At 45.2% G+C, this 19207-nt stretch overlaps 1 protein-coding gene across 1 annotated transcript in view; it reads left to right on the plus strand.

Moving 5' to 3' along the window:
* The window catches only part of GABBR2 (gamma-aminobutyric acid type B receptor subunit 2), a 366358-nt gene that overhangs the window by 213701 nt on the left and 133450 nt on the right, over positions 1–19207 (plus strand). Inside the window, exon 7 of the mRNA XM_060014449.1 lies at positions 6969–7205. Within this exon, the coding sequence (XP_059870432.1) occupies positions 6969–7205 (237 nt within the window). The remainder of the gene's footprint in view (positions 1–6968; positions 7206–19207) is intronic.

The raw sequence follows: 19207 nt of genomic DNA on the forward strand, positions 1-19207 counted from the left end.
TCATGCATCCTTTTTTTTTTTTTCTCTAACTGCTTTTTTTTTTTTTTTTCTTTTGTGGTACACAGGCCTCTCACTGTTGTGGCCTCTCCCGTTGCGGAGCACAGGCTCTGGACGTGCAGGCTCAGCGGCCATGGCTCATGGGCCCAGCCGCTCCACGGCACACGGGATCCTCCCAGACCGGGGCACGAACCCGCGTCCCCTGCATCGGCAGGCAGACTCCCAACCACTGCGCCACCAGGGAAGCCCCTGGGTTTATCTTGATTGGAGTTTAAGCTTTATGGAACTTCATGCATCAGTGGATTGATATGTATTTGGGGAAATTCTAGGAAAATATCTCTTAAATATTGCTTCTACCTATCCTCTCTTTCCTCACATTTTAGGACACCAGTTATACATGTGCTATACCTTTTCAACACATTCCATATATCTCTTATGTTCATTTCCTGTTTTCTATCCTTTTTTCCTCCCTGTGCCTCAGTCTGAATATTTACTACTAACCTTTCTTCCAGTTCACTAACCTACTTTCTGCTGTGTCTAATATGCTGCTTCATCCATCTGTTGAGTTCTTAGTTTCATTTGTTGTTGTATTTTTTAATTTTTTTAGGATTTTCATTTTATTCTTTTTTTCTTTCATTGCTTCCAGTTTTCTGGTGATATTCTATATCTTTTATCTATTTTCTTGAACATATAAACCTGCTATGTTAAAGTCCATGTCTAATAACTTCAAGATGTGGATCACCTGTGGGTCTGCTTCTATTGCCTATTTTCTTCTTTCCTTCCTTTCTTTCTTCCTTCTTTCCTTCTTTTTTTCTTGTTTTTTTTTAAATTTGATCCTATCACTTGGCATACCTAGTGAGTTTAATTCATTAAATTGGTTATGAAAAATTAAAGAAGTACAGATGGCATTACTTTCTCCAGAGAAGATTTATTTCTCTTCAATCAAGCTGTTAGAATAGGAGCAGATCACTTTATTCAATAAAGAATTGAGATGATTCCATGCTTGGTTTTAGTTTTCACAAGGGCTGGTCTATTTTGGTTTGCCCTTACTCCTGTCTGTCCTTCAGCATTCTCAAATCCTGGGGTGTTTACTGGATTGGCCCTGGATTCCAATTTTTGTCTTCCTAATGCCATGAAACTCCAAACACATCTGCTTACTTCCTTAACCCCTTAGCCACCACTTTTTGCTTGGCTTCTCAGCCTCTTGCTTTATGCAGCTTAGTTATCACCGAATATTTCAAGTGCAAATGTCAGTCTGCATACTGGTATTCTGTAGTTCCTCTTCCTCTGAGACCTTTGCCTATAAGCCTTGCTACCCTGATAACCCTGAACTATAGTTTTTTGTCTTCCCATCTCTGAGGGACTGCTGAAAACTCTGATCCAGTGTTTTCTATTCCTACAACTAAGCTTCCCACTTACAAATCAGCAAATGCTTCCAGAGGAAGCAGCAAAGAATGTTGGACTCTTCTCAAAACACTTCTCTTCGCTCCAGAATCTTGGTTCCTCAAGTCCTAGATGTCCTGGTTGCTTTCTCATACCTTTGGATAGCTATTTTTGTATTTTATGCTGCTTTCCTTAATGTTCTTCATGAGAGCTTTTGTCTGACATAATTTATTTCATCATAGTCAGAGTAAAAGTCTGACCTGAGACTCTTTTGCTTAAAAGGTGAAGAATAGCATATTGGGGACAGGGTAAGCATGTCACTGACTTCAGCAATTTGAGGTGCTGTTGTGGTTAAGAGGGAGCAGATAGGTTCATTGTGGCTCCACAGGAAGACATAGCAAGTTACAGGGAGATAGGTGTAAACTCTGTATCCAGAAGACTAGTCTCATAGACGTCAGGCATCCCTTAAGTGGAAGACTCTCCCTGAAGACATAGTGACCTTCCCAGCGCTGGAGGAGTCTCAGAAAAGGCTCAACAAATACCTGGAAGTTGCTATTGAGAAAATCCAAGAATCAGATTGTGAGAGGGACTTAATCAGTGGTAACCAATTTATGTATTTTGAAATCTTAAAGGATTTTTAAAAATACAGATGCCCAAGTTATCCCACAGACACAATAAACAAAATGTAGGGCCCTGGCATCCTGGGTGACCTACAAACTGACCTACAAACTGGAGTAAAAGAACCACTAGACTGTCCCCTAGTGTACCTTCCAAATGAGACTGTGGTTCCAGCATCCCACAAGGGATGCTAGAGAGAGACTCTGCCAGTTTTTCCAGTCTGGGGAGTGGCAATTGGAGACGTGGAAGATGTTTCCCCTTTCTCCTCTTTTCTGTCCGTGAGCCTCACCTCTCCTAGAAAGCAGGACTCGACTTGGTTCTGTTGGAATGACAGACCCATAAAGTTTAGTCATACTGTGGGGTAGCAAGCTTATGTGGGCTAGCCTGGGAACCTAACCACTATTTATAACATAGTTTCTGTATGAAACTATGTTCCAAGTTCCAACAACTGCCTTTCAAAAATATGTGGAACACAACATGTCAGTAATTGGGACTCTCTATATAAAGTTATTTTCTCAGAAACTTTTAGCTTCTCATGATAAACTTGACCTCAGAGAATGAGTAATCAATCAGTTTTCAGTGTCTGCTTTACAGTGGAAGAAATTCTTGTGCCCTGAATAATTGGAGACCTGCTTTAAGAACAGCTATTACTTTTGCTCAGACAATTGTGAGAGCGTTTCTTCCTGCTGTCATTGTTTTGCCTGAGGGAGATCAGTGCCGGCTTCACCTGGGAACAGTGATGAATGGTCTGGGATATAGTGTGGTAGCAATGACTTCAACGTGGTGCTTGCAAAATGAGGTCACCTTTCAGAGCTAAGCTACACTGGTGTCCCACTCCAAGGACTCTACCCACAGAAGTGAGGTAAACAGCCACATTGCCAGGGTCCTCCACCCCCCTTTCCCCTGGATGAAGAACAGTCTTATGAGATAGAAAAGATAGGGATTTACAAGTGGTACGTATTAAAAAATATATAGGGGCTTGTGTTGGTCCCAATGTCAAATTGAATAAACAGTCTGATCTTGATCCCCTCTACTGTCTACACACAAAAAACATCACCAATAAACTATATCAAAGAAGTTAAAAAACCACACTCATTTACCTCCTGATGAGACCACACTGTGTCTGTTCCCCTCAGGTCTGACTCCCCCCTCCAACTTTAAGAGGGTCACAGAAACCTTTAAGGATGCCCCAGTGGCATATGCTGGATAGGGAAGAAGTCTGGAAATGTCATCTGAATGTAACCATCAGGTTGAACAAACAGGACTCAAAGAGACACTACCAGCAGCCCTTGGATGCCTTTGCCTGCATCAGAGCAAGACTCATAGCAGCAAAATCTGGGAGAGAAGAGGTCAAAGGAGCCTCATTCCTTTTATGCTTAAACAATTAATTAGATAAATAGACATTCAAGTAAATTTTTAATACTTTTAAAATAGCCAGGGCTTCCCTGGTGGCACAGTGGTTGAGAGTCCGCCTGCCGATGCAGGGGACACGGGTTCGTGCCCCGGTCCGGGAAGATCCCACATGCCGCGGAGTGGCTGGGCCCGTGAGCCATGGCCACTGAGCCTGCGCGTCCAGAGCCTGTGCTCCGCAACGGGAGAGGCCACAACAGTGAGAGGCCCCCGTACTGCAAAAAAAATAGCCGATAGCTGACTTAATAGCCTGAAATAGACCTAAATTGCCTTTTAAAATAAAGAAAAATATAGCCAAATAGTGAAAGATGGAAAAATAACAAGGATGCATTGAAACAAAGCATCCTTAAAAGTTGTGACTCTCACCGTAACAAGAAGAGGAAACCCACCTTGGAAGTGAAAGTTGCCCATCAATATGTGAAAGGAGCTCACTCTTCATCATTAATCAGAGAAATGCAAATTAAAATGAGATGTACTTTTTTTCCTTACCCTAAGAAACTGACAATGATTTTAAAAATTGAAATACCTATTGTGGTCCAGGATGCAAGGAAATGGGTACTTTCATACAGAGTGGAATTCTAGCTTTTCATATTTGGGGAGGATAAGTTGGCCCTTTATATGTGTGAATAGCGTTTAAGGTTTTTGTACCTTTTGCCTCTGCAATTACACAGCTGGGAATTTCTTCTGAAAAAATAATTACCAGTGTGTGTTCAGAAAATTTAGATACAAGGATGCTTTTTTGCAGTTCTGTAGTTTGGAACAATTAGAAAAAGACTAAATGTCCAATAATTGGAAATTAGCTAAGGAACTAAAGGTAGGACATCCATGCACTGGAGGGCTGTTAACCCCGATCAGCACAGGCATAGTCTTGGGCCTTCAGGGTGTCCTGGGTGAGCAGCTGTGCCAGGTGGCCAGGTGAACAACCACCTGTACTATTAATAGTAGTGGCTGTCATTTGTGGAGCACCTACCATGTCCTGGACACAGGACTGACGCTCTGCACACTTCATCTCATGGAACCCTCATGGCCACCCAGCAAGGGAGGATGCAGAGACCTGGAGGAGATAGGATCCCGCCTCAGGTCACAATTAGTAAACCACAGAGCTGGGGCTAGAGGACAGGTCGGCCTGCTTCCAAATCCTGTGTTCTTACCACTGTGCCAGGCTCCTGCCTCGATAGCTAGGAGGAAGCTTCTAGGTCACCTAGTCCAACCTCCTTGCTTTTCAGATGGAGTAACTGATTCTTAGAAAGGGTCTCTGCAGGTATTGTTTTGGGTTCTGTGGTCAAAACAGATAACATCCCTGACCCCGTGGAGCTTAATTCTGTGGGTAGGTAAATTGCAGGAAGTGAAAAGTGCAATAAAAAAGATAAAACCCATGGATAGAGAATGCCTGGGGCGGGGTGTGGGGGGGGAATGACACATGTTAAAATTTGTGTGCCGAGAATATCACGTGAGAGCTGGGGAAGAAGCTTTCTGGCAGAGGAAGCATCTAGTGCAACAGCCCCAAGCTGCAAACAGACTTGGTGTGATCCAAGGACGCAAAAGGTTTAGGGAAGAGAGAGTTTCATAATGGACTGTTTCATGCTCCCTGATGAGGAGTGAGACGGCGAAGGATGATGGGTGGAGGGGTGCAGTTTTTTGTGAGGAGGGGCTCAAGAAGCTGGGCTGGGCTAGAGACGGTGCTGTCTCCTTGAAGAACCCTTGGAATTGAAGAGCTTCTGCCGGGTATTTTGAGTGATGAACAGAATAGTGATGGCTGGATGTGATGCATTTCCAAAGGAAGTTATAAATGGATAAAACCTGAGCCATCCAATAGGAGCCAAATGATTTTTAAAAAAAAAAAAGGCAGTGGATTTGTTGCTAGGACACCGATCACATTTGGTCAGGCAGATTCCTGATTTGGTCGCCCGCAGGTTCCACCTCTGGAGGGGCTTGGCTGAACCCAGGCTCTGCTAAACCTTGAGCCAAGGGCAAGGGACTCGAGCTCCAGCCACGGAACAACCCAGCCTTCGACGGCTCAAGTTCACCACCCTCCCTGGGCACTAGACCTGGCCCCAATCAACCTGGGGTGGAAGGCAGTTATGACTTCAAAAGTCAAACATGAGAGAAACAGCAAAGCTAGAATGGGACCAGTCTAGCCACACATACACACACACACACACACACACACACACACACACACACACACACTGTGTGACCTTGGCCAAATCTCTAGACCTCTCTGTGTCTCCAGCTGCAGGTTGAGGGGGCGTGTGTGACCATCACTAAGGGCCTTTTCTGGTATAAACTGACAGTGAGTTGATGGTTTCTATGTGTGATTTGTGCCCAAGGAGGGTTCTTCCAAAGACTAAGCTGTGGGCTCTGATGACATTTCTGGCAGGGAAGTTTAGAAGTGATTTGAGAAAAAGCCCACAGAAGGGCTGAGGGTAATGGGTTCCCTTGGAGCGGCATTCATTTGGATCTATAAGCCGCAGGGGCTAGAGTAAAAAGGCAGTTTCATTACTTTGTGGCCTCAATCAGAATGTTAATATTACCAATGAAATTCTTTTATGAAAGTCAGCTCAATAGGAGAAAAAAATACTTTTTTTAAAATGCTGAGTTATTCACAGACCCTACTATATTATGGAAGATGAAAGGGAAGGGTACAATGTAGAGGTCAGAACAGACCTTACATCTGGGCAACTAGGACCTGCCCTGGGCCCCATTCTCTAAGTGGACCTCACTCAGACTCCATGGGGTTCAGAATTCACAAGGCCCTGGGGCCCTGCCCACCTGGAGCCTGTACCGCTTTCCCCCTCCTAAGGCCATGCCCTGAATTCCATGCCCAAATGCCTGGAACCACATCTAGGGTCCAAAGAGCCTCTTTAGGGAGGACTGAGCTTCTGGGGTGGTCAAGGGGCTACTGATGCTGGAAGGGGGAGGAAGTGTGGACTGAGCTTGGCTGGCCTGTGGGGTGGAGCCAGGTGGGAAGAGAAGAGGGTGGGTGAACCACAGAGCAAGGTCAGCCCCCCGTGCTGCTGTGTCCGGACTGAAGCTCTGAGGGGCCCCAGAGTTCTGAATTCAAACTTGGCCTTCCAGATCCTAAGGAAGGTATATTTACCTTCCTTTAACCCGTTATGATGGAAAGATAGAAAATATTTTACTGAACAATTGGTTTGCTTGCCTGTAACTTAATATTTAGACATATGGTATGTGGGCCTTCACTGATGCTCTAGCTCTAGGCCCTGCAAATGTCAGGGGGAGGCCTGGTTAGAGTGCATTTTTCCTTCAGCCTAGTCTTGGCAGACAGCCAGGGTTCAGATGCCAGCCCCGCCACTCACTTGGGCCTAAGCAAGTTGACTTAGGATCCTGAGTCAATTTTCTCATCTGTAAGTAAATGGAGATAAGAATAGTACCACCGTACAGGGTTGTTGTGGGGATTAGATGAGATAATGCACATTTAAGAGCCTAGCACCGTGCCTGGCTCACAGTAAGCTTTGGGGAGTGTCAGCTTTCAGCACTGTGTGCCTGATGTCCCTGCTGGCTATAACCTGGTGTCCCCTGGTCTCCTTGTTTTCCAGACGCCACAGCAGTATGAGAGAGAGTACAACAACAAGCGGTCAGGCGTGGGGCCCAGCAAGTTCCATGGGTACGCCTACGATGGCATCTGGGTCATCGCCAAGACGCTGCAGAGGGCCATGGAGACGCTGCACGCCAGCAGCCGGCACCAGCGGATCCAGGACTTCAACTACACGGACCACACACTGGGCAGGATCATCCTCAACGCCATGAACGAGACCAACTTCTTCGGGGTCACGGTCAGTCCCAGGCCCCTGGGCTCTGCTTTCCTTAGTGCCCCTTAGAGACATACAAGGCGAGAGGGGCTGTGTCACAGGCCCTCTGATATACAGTCCATTTCCTCAATTGTTGAAATAACTTCCTGTGGGCTTTACGATTGCAGGGCTGCTGAAACGGGCACATGCGGTAACGCTCTCTGACATGTTGAGAAACTGCTTCTCTATAACTCATGGATTAGAAAGGCCATAGTGAGTTGACCGCACACAGAGCAGGTGGAATCCACCAGGTGGAGGGGTGGGGTGGGCCAGCAGAAGCTCTAGACCCAAAGTCAGGTTCAAATCCTGAGCCTTCACTTTCAAGTTTCCATCTTCAGACCACGGAGTTTTCATCCCCAAAATGGGAATAATACCTACCTGGCAAAGTAGTCATAAAGATTAGCTGTTACAAATTAAAAACTGCTAGTGTTTGTTGAGCAAGCTACTTGCTCTGAGCTTCAAGATTCTCAGCTGGGAAATGGGGATAATAATATCTGTCTTGCACGGAAATCAGGAAAATTAGCCGTGATAAGAATCACTGTTATTTCTTGAATGCTCATTATGTGCTAGATATGTGCTAAGCCCCCTCCATGTCCCTCTCCACAGCCCCTGAGACCCCTCCCTCAAAAAAGGCTCCACAGAGCACCAAATACCCCAGAAGTCCTTTCTGTCCATGGCGCAAATTCACAGACTGAGCCTTAGAGTGGGATGAGATTTGCCAGGGGTCCCACCAGTAGCATTGTGGCAAAGCTGTCTCAAAACGTGGGTACACTTTATGTAGATTAGCTCGATGATGTATGCCTAATGCTAGGCCCGGGTAAGCACTCAGTAAATGCTAGTGGTGGTTGTAGTTAATAATGGTCTCACTGCGTCCGTATGCCATCTGTAGGAAGTAGGTGCTATTATCATCCCATAAATGTGAGGAGCCTGAAGCTCAGAGCATTTAAGTACCACAGCTAATCAGAGGTAGAGCTGGGATTTGAACCTGGGTCTAGCTCTTAATTGCTGCATCACACTACCTTCTGGTAATGGCCATAAATGGTAGTTATTCATGTCTCATGATGATGTATTTGTCACTGACTCTGCTCCCAGAAAATAAGGAAAATTTGCTTAAAGAATAGGTTGAAATGGACTCTAAAGTGCTGTCCTTTGTTCTAATTTGAAGAGTCATTTAGAGAATCAGTTTCTCTTGGAAGTAAATAAGATGAGATGATTTGTGTATTTCTTACATGTCCGTGTTCTTTTGTGCGTACGCTCAGGCTTGCTTTGTTGGTCTGACAGGCCAGGGCTTGTGCAGGTGCTGAGTGTAGACTGTGGTGTGGACGCCAAGGTAGTAAAATGGGCTCCTTGTCCTGGAGCCTGTGGTCCAGATGCAGGGTTGAGACCTGGACTCACATGACAGGAAGAGGTTAAAAGTGCTCAGCACCGGCTTCCCTGGTGGCGCAGTGGTTGAGAGTCCGCCTGCCGATGCAGGGGACACGGGTTCGTGCCCCGGTCCGGGAAGATCCCACATGCCGCGGAGCGGCTGGGCCCGTGAGCCATGGCCGCTGAGCCTGCGCGTCCGGAGCCTGTGCTCTGCAACGGGAGAGGCCACAACAGTGAGAGGCCCACGTACAGCAAAAACAAACAAACAAAAAAAAAAAAAAAAAAAGTGCTCAGCACCATAGGAGACACTGTGTGAGCCCAGAGGGATTTCTGTGACCTTTGATGAAATAGTCATGGAAGGCTTTTTGGAAGTGGCAGCATTTGAGCTGTGCCTTAGACATGCAGAGAGGGGCTGGTGGTCCGGCCAGATGGGGCATGGTGAGCACGGGAAAGATGCACGCGTGCAGCAGGTACGGTTACTTTGTCGGGAATATTGGACGGGAGGATGATGAGACTGGGAAGGTAAGTTGGGGCCCAGTTCTGTAGGGAAAAGCTAAGGAGGCTGGCTTTTATCTTAAAGGCCAATGAGATTCTCCAAGTGCGCCTTGACCAGTAGTACCAGCATCTCCTGGGAGCTGGTTAGAAATGCAAATTCCTGAGCCTAACCCCAGACTCACTGGATCAGAATCTCCAGGGTTGGGGTCCAGCCATTTGTGGTTTAACAGACCCTCCAGGTGATTCTAATGCACACTAGAGTTTGAGAACCACTGCTCTGGGCGTTGGGGAGCATTGAGGTTTGCTATAAGAAGGATATTTCTACATTCCTGAATAGAGCCTCTCTTGACCTGAGACCTGGGCATCTGCTCCACAGTTTAGAAGTAAAGGCTCTAATTAGTCATCAGCAAAAGACATGTCTAGACTAGACTCAGACTAGAAGCTTTAACAACTTTCCTTAGCCCAGTGGTTTCAAAAATTCTTTTTTTATCCTCAGAACCTTTTGTTATAAAATTTTACCTAGTGCCTGGTGTATAAGATAAATTAAGGAGATTCTCCAGTGAATGGAAGAAGAGCCCAAAGCCCTGCCTGATCAGCCCCCTCCATGTCCCGCCCCACAGCCCCTGATACCCCTCCCTCAGAAAGGCTCCACAGAGCACCAAATACCTCGGAAGTCCTTTCTGTCCATGTTACAAATTCAGAGACTGGTCCTTAGAGAGGGGTGGGATTCGCCAGAGGTCCCACCGGTCGCATTGTGATAAAGCTGTCTCAAAGTGTGGATACACTTTTTCAGGTCATTGTCACACTTTGTTTCTTATTTTATAGAATGAATTCATAGGATCCCAAGTTGAAATGACCGGATAGAGAGCTACAGAATCTAGGAAGCCTCTCATAATCCTAGAACTCGGCGTATTGTCTAGATGCCTGATGTACCTCAGGTGGAAATCATTTATAACTACTCCTAAGTGCTGTCAAATAATACGTAACCCCTACTTGATGAGCAATTCGACGAGGCTGCCTGAAATGCTTTACCCAGCTTGAAGATGAGTTTCTTTTTAATGGGAAATTCCTTGACACATATTTTTGCCGGCTCTGGTTTGTGACTCATAATTCAGCAAATGTCAGAACTGAAAGCGATCTTAGAGATCCTCAGATTTAGCCCCTTTGGGTTGTGGATGAGTATCTGAGGTACAGAGGGGGAGTTTCAAAGTCACACGGAAAGAAGGTTTGATTCAGGCAGGACGGTGGCTCCGATGGGCCTGCCCCAACCATACTCCATGCCCTCTCCCTCCTCCTTGTACAAGTCCTCCGTTAGTTGAGAAAGAGATTGTAATAGTGAAACATTTCTTCAGGGTTTTTTTCCCTTCCTCCTTCTCCCCTTTGTCACATATTAATATGTGCTTGTCACTGGGCTGTAGACAGGTTTCATTAAAATTGTCTTCTGATCAGAGAAAAAAGACCATCTTCTGACAAAATAAAAAGTGTCCCTGTGATCCAAGGAGACCACGGAAGGCCAAGTTTAGCCATAAATAAAGAGTTAGGAAAGGAACAGGAGGTAGAAATAAATTGAAGCATTTTCTGTTTGCTGAAGGGTTTTCATTATACAGCACACACGGTATCCATTTTTCCACTCTCAGACAGACACTTTATTCTGGGTCACCCTCATTCAGCATGTTTACTATACGGAAAATCGTTTAAACGCATTAAATTAATTATATCCATGACTCAATTTCAATTGATTCAGTATGCACTCTCGCCTAGGAGCTGGGCCTGTGGCTGCCGGTTGGCGTGTTGAAGAAGACATTTCTTCCAGGCATCCCAGATCAGGAATCTGGCTTAGCTTGGGGCCCAGCATTCTTTTATTTTCTAAGGAGCTCTCCTCCCAGCTACCCTCCTCAGAGAACACTGAGAACGAGATCTGTGTCCCCACCTACACACTGATGGCCTAGGGGTCCTGCCACCTCTGATTCCCTGAGTTCTGGCCCTGTCATTACCTCTCTCTGGTCTGCAGATTTCAGAATGCTTTCTCACCTGGAAACCCTTCTTCTGCCAAACATGTGACAGAAACTCAGGCTCGAATTGGCTGTTAGGTCTCCAAAGCCCAGAGCATTCTGAGAATCCCAGCTCAGCAGCGTTCATCTAGAGCAAGGATTCCTAAACTTCTATGTATATGAGAATCTCCCAGGGAGCTTCGTTAAAAATTCAGATTTCCTAGCCCTGCCTCAGAACTTCTGATCCAGTGGCTTTGAGGTAGCACCAGAACATATCCATTATTAACAAGCAGTCCCGGTGAGTCTCAAGTAACAGCCTTGAGAATTGCTTGGAGCTCTGTTGGATGTTCACGTGCATGCACACACACTCACACACACACACACACACACACACACACACACTTTTTGATTTTAAACCTGTCAGAGATGTATTTGTTCCTCCATTCATTCGCTCCTTAGCAGACCCTGTGCTGGGAGCATAGAGAGGAATAACATGGTCTGTCCCTCAAGGGCTCCCTGCCCAGTCAGGGAGAGACAGTAAATGAACAATTGCTGGGCACTGTTCAAGGTCAACCCAACACCCTTGGAGGGAGAGCTTCATTCTGCTTATGGGAGTAAAGACCAAGGAGCTGTCCTCGATTTTCACAGTTCAGTGAGCAAAATTCCATGTGTGGGTAACTGCAAGGTGCCTGTGCTATAGGTTCTCCCTGTGCCATGTGCTGGGGAGCAAGGGTACAGTGCCAGGCTCCCCCCTCCCCAGCACTCAGGGCCATGTACTGTGGCTTAATAGACTCCTCCAAGTAGGCTTTTCTACCAAAGAGGCACTAAATTCAACACAAGCTTATATCCATAACCCTTCAAAGCTGGCTTCAGAACATGTGCTAAGTTTCCAGGTGAAAAAATCAAAGCTTAAACTTTCTTTGGGTGATCATTTTTTAATTCCTCCCAGTTTCAAGTCTCTTTTAAAAAAGGTGATGTACCAGATCTCAAAATGGACACATCCTTTGAGTATGTCAGACCAAGATACAATGGCTCTAACCAGCAGTATTCCCCCTTTAGTAAATGTTTCTTCTGGCTTGTCTTTTTAAACGACACCATATTTACTTCGTGGTGCCTATGACAGAGGCTAAATTAATAGAATCTCATTATACCCTATTGTGAAGGTGTAATGTGTGTAATAGTTTCTCTGGGAAGTCACTGAGAGTATGCACCCCAGGTTTGGCTGGGGGCTGTGAGGCTTCCGAGAGCACCTGGCCATAGAGAAATTGAAAGGGCTTCTGGTAATATCTTTGATTGTGAGAAGAGGGCCCATTCTTGCTAAACTATTTCCTGTGATCACCTCCTCACTCCCTATGGGTGGACCTCATATAGAAGCAGTCACAGCTGCAAAGAGGGTGACCCATGAGTTCCTCCAAATAATAGACCCTATCTTCATCCTCTGCCCAGCCTCTCTCAACCAGCTGTGAGTCTGGACATCTCAATTTAACATCTGTCAGGAGAGGCCTGCAGCCTTAGGTTCAGGCAGTCACCTCTGAAAGCTGTTATCGCTAATTGGTCTCACCAGGAAGGTGATGAAGACAAGCAGGTGGCAGTTTTCAGAGTTTATTGATCTATTTGTGTTTGTTGCTGAAGAGCGGGAATCCAGCCTTTGCCAGTGTGTCCCTTAAACTTCAAGTTTTTATGCAAGATTTTTAAAAAACTATCTCTGCTAAGACTCAAATACTGCCCCCCCTCCCCCGCTAACATTTTACCTGAAAAGAGGACATCCTAGAGTAAGCTCAGTTTGGTTGGGATTGCAGACACTAAGTTCTTGGAACCAGGTGGTTAGAGGAAGCCAACCAGCTCCTCATCCCAGGGAGATCGTGTGTTGGCTGAAGCCCCATTTATTTCACAACCACTGTTGCCTGGCCCTACTGTGACCCTGAAGTTGTGCAGTTGATTTTTTATCAAATAGGAAGCTACACTACGCACACGCACATGCACACACACACACACACACACACACACACACACACACGAGTGAGTTAAACATCATCTTGTTCAAGTCGGCCCATCTCTCCTGCCTCTCTGATCTTTTGGGGTCCTGGTTTTATTCTCCAATACAGAAGCTTCCCACCAGCCACCCATTCGTGCCTTATATTTGATATCATCATTTAGCCTATAGATTTTTTTTTTAGGTTGAATTTGAGTGAGACAAGAAACAGAGCTCTAGGAGCTCCATCCAGAGGTAGAGAAAACCCTACCAATTTAGGATTTGACCCCTTTGGGGGCTGGTCATTCAACCAGTCATGACTCCATCCCCTGGACTCTCATGATTCCACCTGTTTCGATTTTATCCTTGACGCAATCACTAGGGCGCTTGTCAGAAGCTCTGCCGTGGTACGAGTGTGATGTGCCAACTGCATGTCCTAGAAAATGGGGCTTGTCCCAGTGACCTCGTGCTAGCTCCCAACGCTACTCAGGGTTTTATGTTCTAAGAGACCCTCTTTCATGAGCCTTTCTTGGCTGTTACCCAAGATCAACAGCAAACCCTTCCAGAACTTCCTCTGCACCCCACTTGTCTCCACCCCATCCCAGACCCAGGGAGTTCCACTGGAATTGCATTATACACAAAGTTAACATAGGAGCTGGTTTGGAAACCTAATCTCTCACCCTTTATTCCCTGGCTAAGCAGCCCATCCACAAACTCACATAAAATGCACATTTCCTAGGGCATGGCCAGTGAAAACTGTAATAGGAAATGCAGATTTGAAAAGTCAGGCAAAAGGAGGCCACAGTCCAGTCCAGCACTTTCCCTGTGTGACCTCAAAGAAATAGTTTACCTTTCTGTGCCTCAGGTTCCTCCTCTATGCAGGGAAATATAATCTACTTCATAGGGTTGATATGAGAATTAACGACTGTGTTTAGCACCCTATAACTGCATCATCATCATTACTATTTTTATTATTACTACCACTGCTATTACAATAGTGATTTTTCAAAGCACAGTTTATGTGGGTCTTAATCAAGGAATGTTCGTAATCAAGTCCAACAATCATTCTCTACCTCCTAAGTGCCAGTCTGTTTCACATACATTATCTCATTTAATTCTCTCAACAATAAACAAATCTATGAACTTGCATTAAGTTTGCAGGAACACTATCGAGTTCTCTACCTGCTGCTGACATTCACTCTGAGGATTTGATAGTCACCTTAAATGTGGAAGGCATCTGCTCACAGACTTCCCTCTGTTCCTCCCTTTAGTCTAGCTCCATGCCACTCAAAGTCCCATGGCCCTAAGAATTATCACTCAGCATCATACACAAAAAGTAACGGAGCAGATGCTGTTGGTGCCCAGCCAGACCTTCTGGGATCCCTTTTAGGGGTTTGGTGAGGTTTGCCCATCCCCCAGCTGTGCAGGTACCCCTGCTAATATCCCACACCTTGGGCGATTGGAGCCTTCAGGCCTGGAGGTGCCTGGGATTCACACCCCACCCCCCAGCAGCCTGCAGCGACGACTGGCTGGTGTGGTGGTATGACACCAGCGCGATTCGCCTCCAGGGCTCGCTGGACGATTAGGCTGAGACTTGCCTCGCCTGAAAACACATCGGAGCTTGGCCTCTTCCCTTTTCCTCTCTCACTTACAGTTTTCTCCTGAGAACATGTCTTTAATCAATCGCTTGCACACGATTCCCTGTCCTAGGCTGTACTTCTAGGGGACCCAATCTAAGACACCTATGTGTCTTTATAGAAAATTTAAACATTTTCAAGAGGGAATTTTTACTGTAAGCTAATTGTTATCTCTGTGTTAAGTTTAGCACCAATCCCCCCATCACCTCCCCCACAACAGGTAGAGGGTTCCAGACTCATGTCCCTTATATGCCATTGCACTCTGCTCCTACCCCTGCCTCTTGCAGTCAGCCTGTGGGAGAGCCATATTCATATCCTCCAATGAATTAGCAGCTCCCAGATTTGTAGCGACCACAGTTTTTCACCCCTCTGGTTCCCACAGTACTTCGTCTACTGCTTTACACCTGGAAGATGCTCAGTAAACACTGGTAACCTTGAGTTAACTTTGTGGGGTTGAATCTGCACATGATTGAGAAATTCAGTCACACTCTCCTACTCTGCTGCCTTCCAGGATTCTATAAACTAAAAAGACTTTTTCTACCCAATAAATTATCAGAACTGACAGCAGAAGTATTAACAGGGTCTATAGTTCTCGAATCAGCTGATAGCAATGCCCAGGTTATTGCTCTGATAATTGAAGCTGGTGTTACTGTTTCACACAGGTTGTGGAAATCTCCCCGACGTGTGTGTGTGTTGGGGTAAGGATGGGGGGGCTCTTGCTGGGATGGGATGAGAAACCCATCCTTTACCCCCTCCCCAGTCTCTCCCATCAGCATCTCTCTAGGGCTCAAGTCCCAGAGCCTGAGAGGGAGGGGGAGTTGCTCATGGGCCCTCTGTGACTTCAGACTGTCAGGAGCATTTCCTAGAGGTAATTAATTGCTAGTAATAAACAACTATAATAATAATCCTCGATGTGACTGCCCTGTGCTCAGGGTACACTTATGGTCTCTATCTCCTTCGTTCCTCAATGCAATACATTCATTAACATCATGCGAGCTCCTACTGTATCCCAGGCACCATCCTGAGCACTGTACACGTTCTTGAATGTGATGCTCAGAACAGCCACCCAGCAGGGGATGTGTAATTTTGAGTGCCAGGAGCGCTCCTCCCAATGAGCTGCATCTGGCTCTTTAACCAGTGTCACATCTTTGTCCACATGTCACTTTCGCAGTGGCCTCCCTGGCGCCCTATTTAAAATTGCAGTCTCACCCCTTTCGTTCTTCTTCACAATAGTTACCCCACTTGACGTGTGCCCTGTTTTACTTATGCACTGTCTGTTTTGTTTTCTGCCATATCTCTGACTTAGAACTGAGTGCCTGGGATATAGTAGGTGCCTAATAAATATTTGTAAATGAGTTGATGATTTAGATAATCAGCGACCATATCATTATTAAAAAAAAAAACAAAAACAAAAACAGGCTGAGCAGGTAAATGATTTACCCAGCATCCTATAGGTAGCCAGTGACAGAGTTTATTCAAAGCTGCCCAATCTGGCTGACTCAAAAGCACATGTTCTTTTTTTTTAACATCTTTATTGGGGTATAATTGCTTTACAATGGTGTGTTAGTTTCTGCTTTATAACAAAGTGAATCAGTTATACATATACATATGTTCCCATATCTCGTCCCTCTTTCGTCTCCCTCCCTCCCACCCTCCCTATCCCACCCCTCCAGGCGGTCACAAAGCACCGAGCCAATATCCCTGTGCCATGCGGCTGCTTCCCACTAGCTATCTACCTTACGTTTGTTAGTGTATATATGTCCATGCCTCTCTCTCGCCCTGTCACAGCTCACAAGCCCATGTTCTTAACCATTTAGGTGTCAGGTCTATTAATTCAGCTAGCATTCCCAGCACCCCCTATCTGCCAGGCCTGGGCCAGGCCAGAGGAGTAAAACTGTCCAAACAACCATAGGAGATGCAGGGGAAGGAGAGCAGGAACCACTCTCCCCATGTTAATAGTGGAGGATATTATGGTCCCCTCTCTGCACTGGGTTATATATGTGTCCATCTGCCCTTTCCCACTGGACAGTGAGCCTTTGAGCCCCTTGCCTGGGACTGGGGCCTGTAATCCTCTTTGTACCCCTGGTGCCTTATATCATACTGGCACTTAGTCTGTGAAACACATGTTTGTTGACTGAATGAATTAGGAAATTGTAGCTCAGCAAGGCAAAGCTATGCTTGGATCCCACGGTGCATAGCTGGTGAGCCTTGTTCAGATCTACATCCTAGGTCTTCTGATTCTAAATGCAAGTGTCTCCAAATCCTGTGTTCTTGGGTGCTGCTTGGCCGCTCTCCCCCCGTTTATTTAAACACAATTACAAGTGACTGCAGATAATGTACAGCACGGGGAAGAAACCTACTCCTTCTGCTGTTAGATAAATTTGAAAGATCAAAATAATGTGGTTTAGCAATTTGTTTGAATTGTTGCCTAGCCTTCCAAAGCTTGCAAGTGTGATTTCCTCAAGTCAGGGAAAAAATAGCTGTTTCCTTATGAGAAGCAGTGTGGGGGAGTATATCATCTTATGAGAGCTTCAGCAGAGCCCTATGTTCAGATTGTGTCCGGGTCCCTGAGAGAAACAGACAAAGCGAGGGCTCAATGACATGGTAGTTGTAGTAACATTACTGCAATGACAAATGTCATGATAATAGGAATAGCTAACAGTGTTGAGTGCTCACTATATGGTGGGTACTCTGCTAGGTATTTAATGTATTAAATGCTAGGCATTTAATACATTTAAGATGTATTATCTCATTTAGTTCTCATAATAACCCCTGTTGTGAGTTGAATTGTGTCCCCCCCAGAATCCATATGTTGAACTCCTAATGCAAAGTATCTCAGAATGTGACCTTATTTGGAAATAGGGTCATTATAGATGTAATTAGTCAAGATGCGGCCATACTGGAGTAGGATAATCCAATACAACTAGTGTCCGTATAAAAAGGGGAAATTTGGAGACAGGCATGCACACAGGGAGAACCCCACGCAAAGGTGAAGGCAGAGATGGAACAACGCCTCTATAAGCCAAGGAATGCTGACGATTGCCAGCAAACTACCAATAGCTGGGTAACAGATTCTCCCTCACAGCCCCCAGAAGGAACCAACCCTGCTGACACCTGGATCTTGGACCTCTAGCTCCTGGAACTGTGAGACAAGAAATGTCTTTTTAAGTCACCCAGTCTGTGGTATTTCATTACGGCAGCCCTGCTAAACTAATATAACCCCACACAGTGGAGACTGTTATTATCACCATTTTGCAGGCAAGGAAACTGAGAGGTTAAATAGTTTACCCAAGGTCACAGAGCTCTTGAGAGAAGAGCTGGGATTTGGACACAGGTGTTCTAACTTAGACCCTCACGTGTAACTGTCATCCTGCGCCTATACAAGCTCTCCTCCATTAGGGGGCAAAAGAATCAGCCAGAGGTGAACAGAGCTGAAATGAACCAATGAGACCATCACCCCCACCACCTCACTTTCCAGGTGGGGAGATCGCGGCCCTTGAGGGCCTGCTGAATAATAATAAGGCTGAAGCCAGGACCCTGGCCCCTCATTTCTAGTTGGGGACCCTCCTTGATGCCCAGCTGCTGCCATCTGGAGGAATGTTCTACACATCTCAGTTTGGCTAGATTATCCTGGAAGCAGTAAGCAGTACCTTACGTTTGACTCACTTCTTCCCTGACTGGGGAGAGGGAGGGTATTTTACTACCCTCTTTTTCATGTGTGTGTATACACACACACACATATTTCTTTTTCTGATTACTAAAATAATACACGTTCATTATAGAAAATGTAAAAAGCACAAGACAAGCACCAAAAAGAAAATCAAGTCACCCGTAACTTCATCATTCAGACAGGCCTGTGGAGTACTGTAAGCACTTATACTTCACGCTCAGATGTGCTCTTTAAAAAAAAAAAAAATTTCCTTTCCAACCATTTGTTTTGATCCCTCACATTATAAAGCTTCTTCTGTGGCAGTGGTTCTCACTCTTTGAACCCCATCTTTCCTTTTTTTAAAATTACGATCAAATATACATAACATAAAATTTACCATTTTAACCATTTGTAAGTATACAATTCAGTGACATTAAACATATTCTCACTGTTGTGAAACCATCAAGACATCCATCTCCGGAATGTTTTCCTCTTCGCAAACAGAAATTCTGTCCTCATTGAACAATAACTCCCCATTAGGTGTGATCATTTTAAAGCTATTATTTATTATGAGAATATTTATTAATTATTTTCAGAAGTGTTTGTAAAGATATCATAAGTAATTTGCTAACTAATTTTATAGGGAAATTGTAGTATTTGCAAGCTATCTCTAACCAAATAGTTATTAGCCCAGCAAAAGTTTGGTTGCCTTTTCATACAGAAACCTAAGAATGTACATTTTTAAATGTTGAGAGTATAAATAGTGAGCAAACATTTTAAAGTAAGTAATGTAGTTAAACATTAGTGATATTCCCACTATTGAGGAAAATCCTTAGATAAAGATATACCCAGATCCTGTATGGAAAACATCTGAAGAG

Source organism: Delphinus delphis, chromosome 6 (genome assembly GCF_949987515.2).
Source record: "Delphinus delphis chromosome 6, mDelDel1.2, whole genome shotgun sequence".
Taxonomy (NCBI): Eukaryota; Metazoa; Chordata; class Mammalia; order Artiodactyla; family Delphinidae; genus Delphinus; species Delphinus delphis.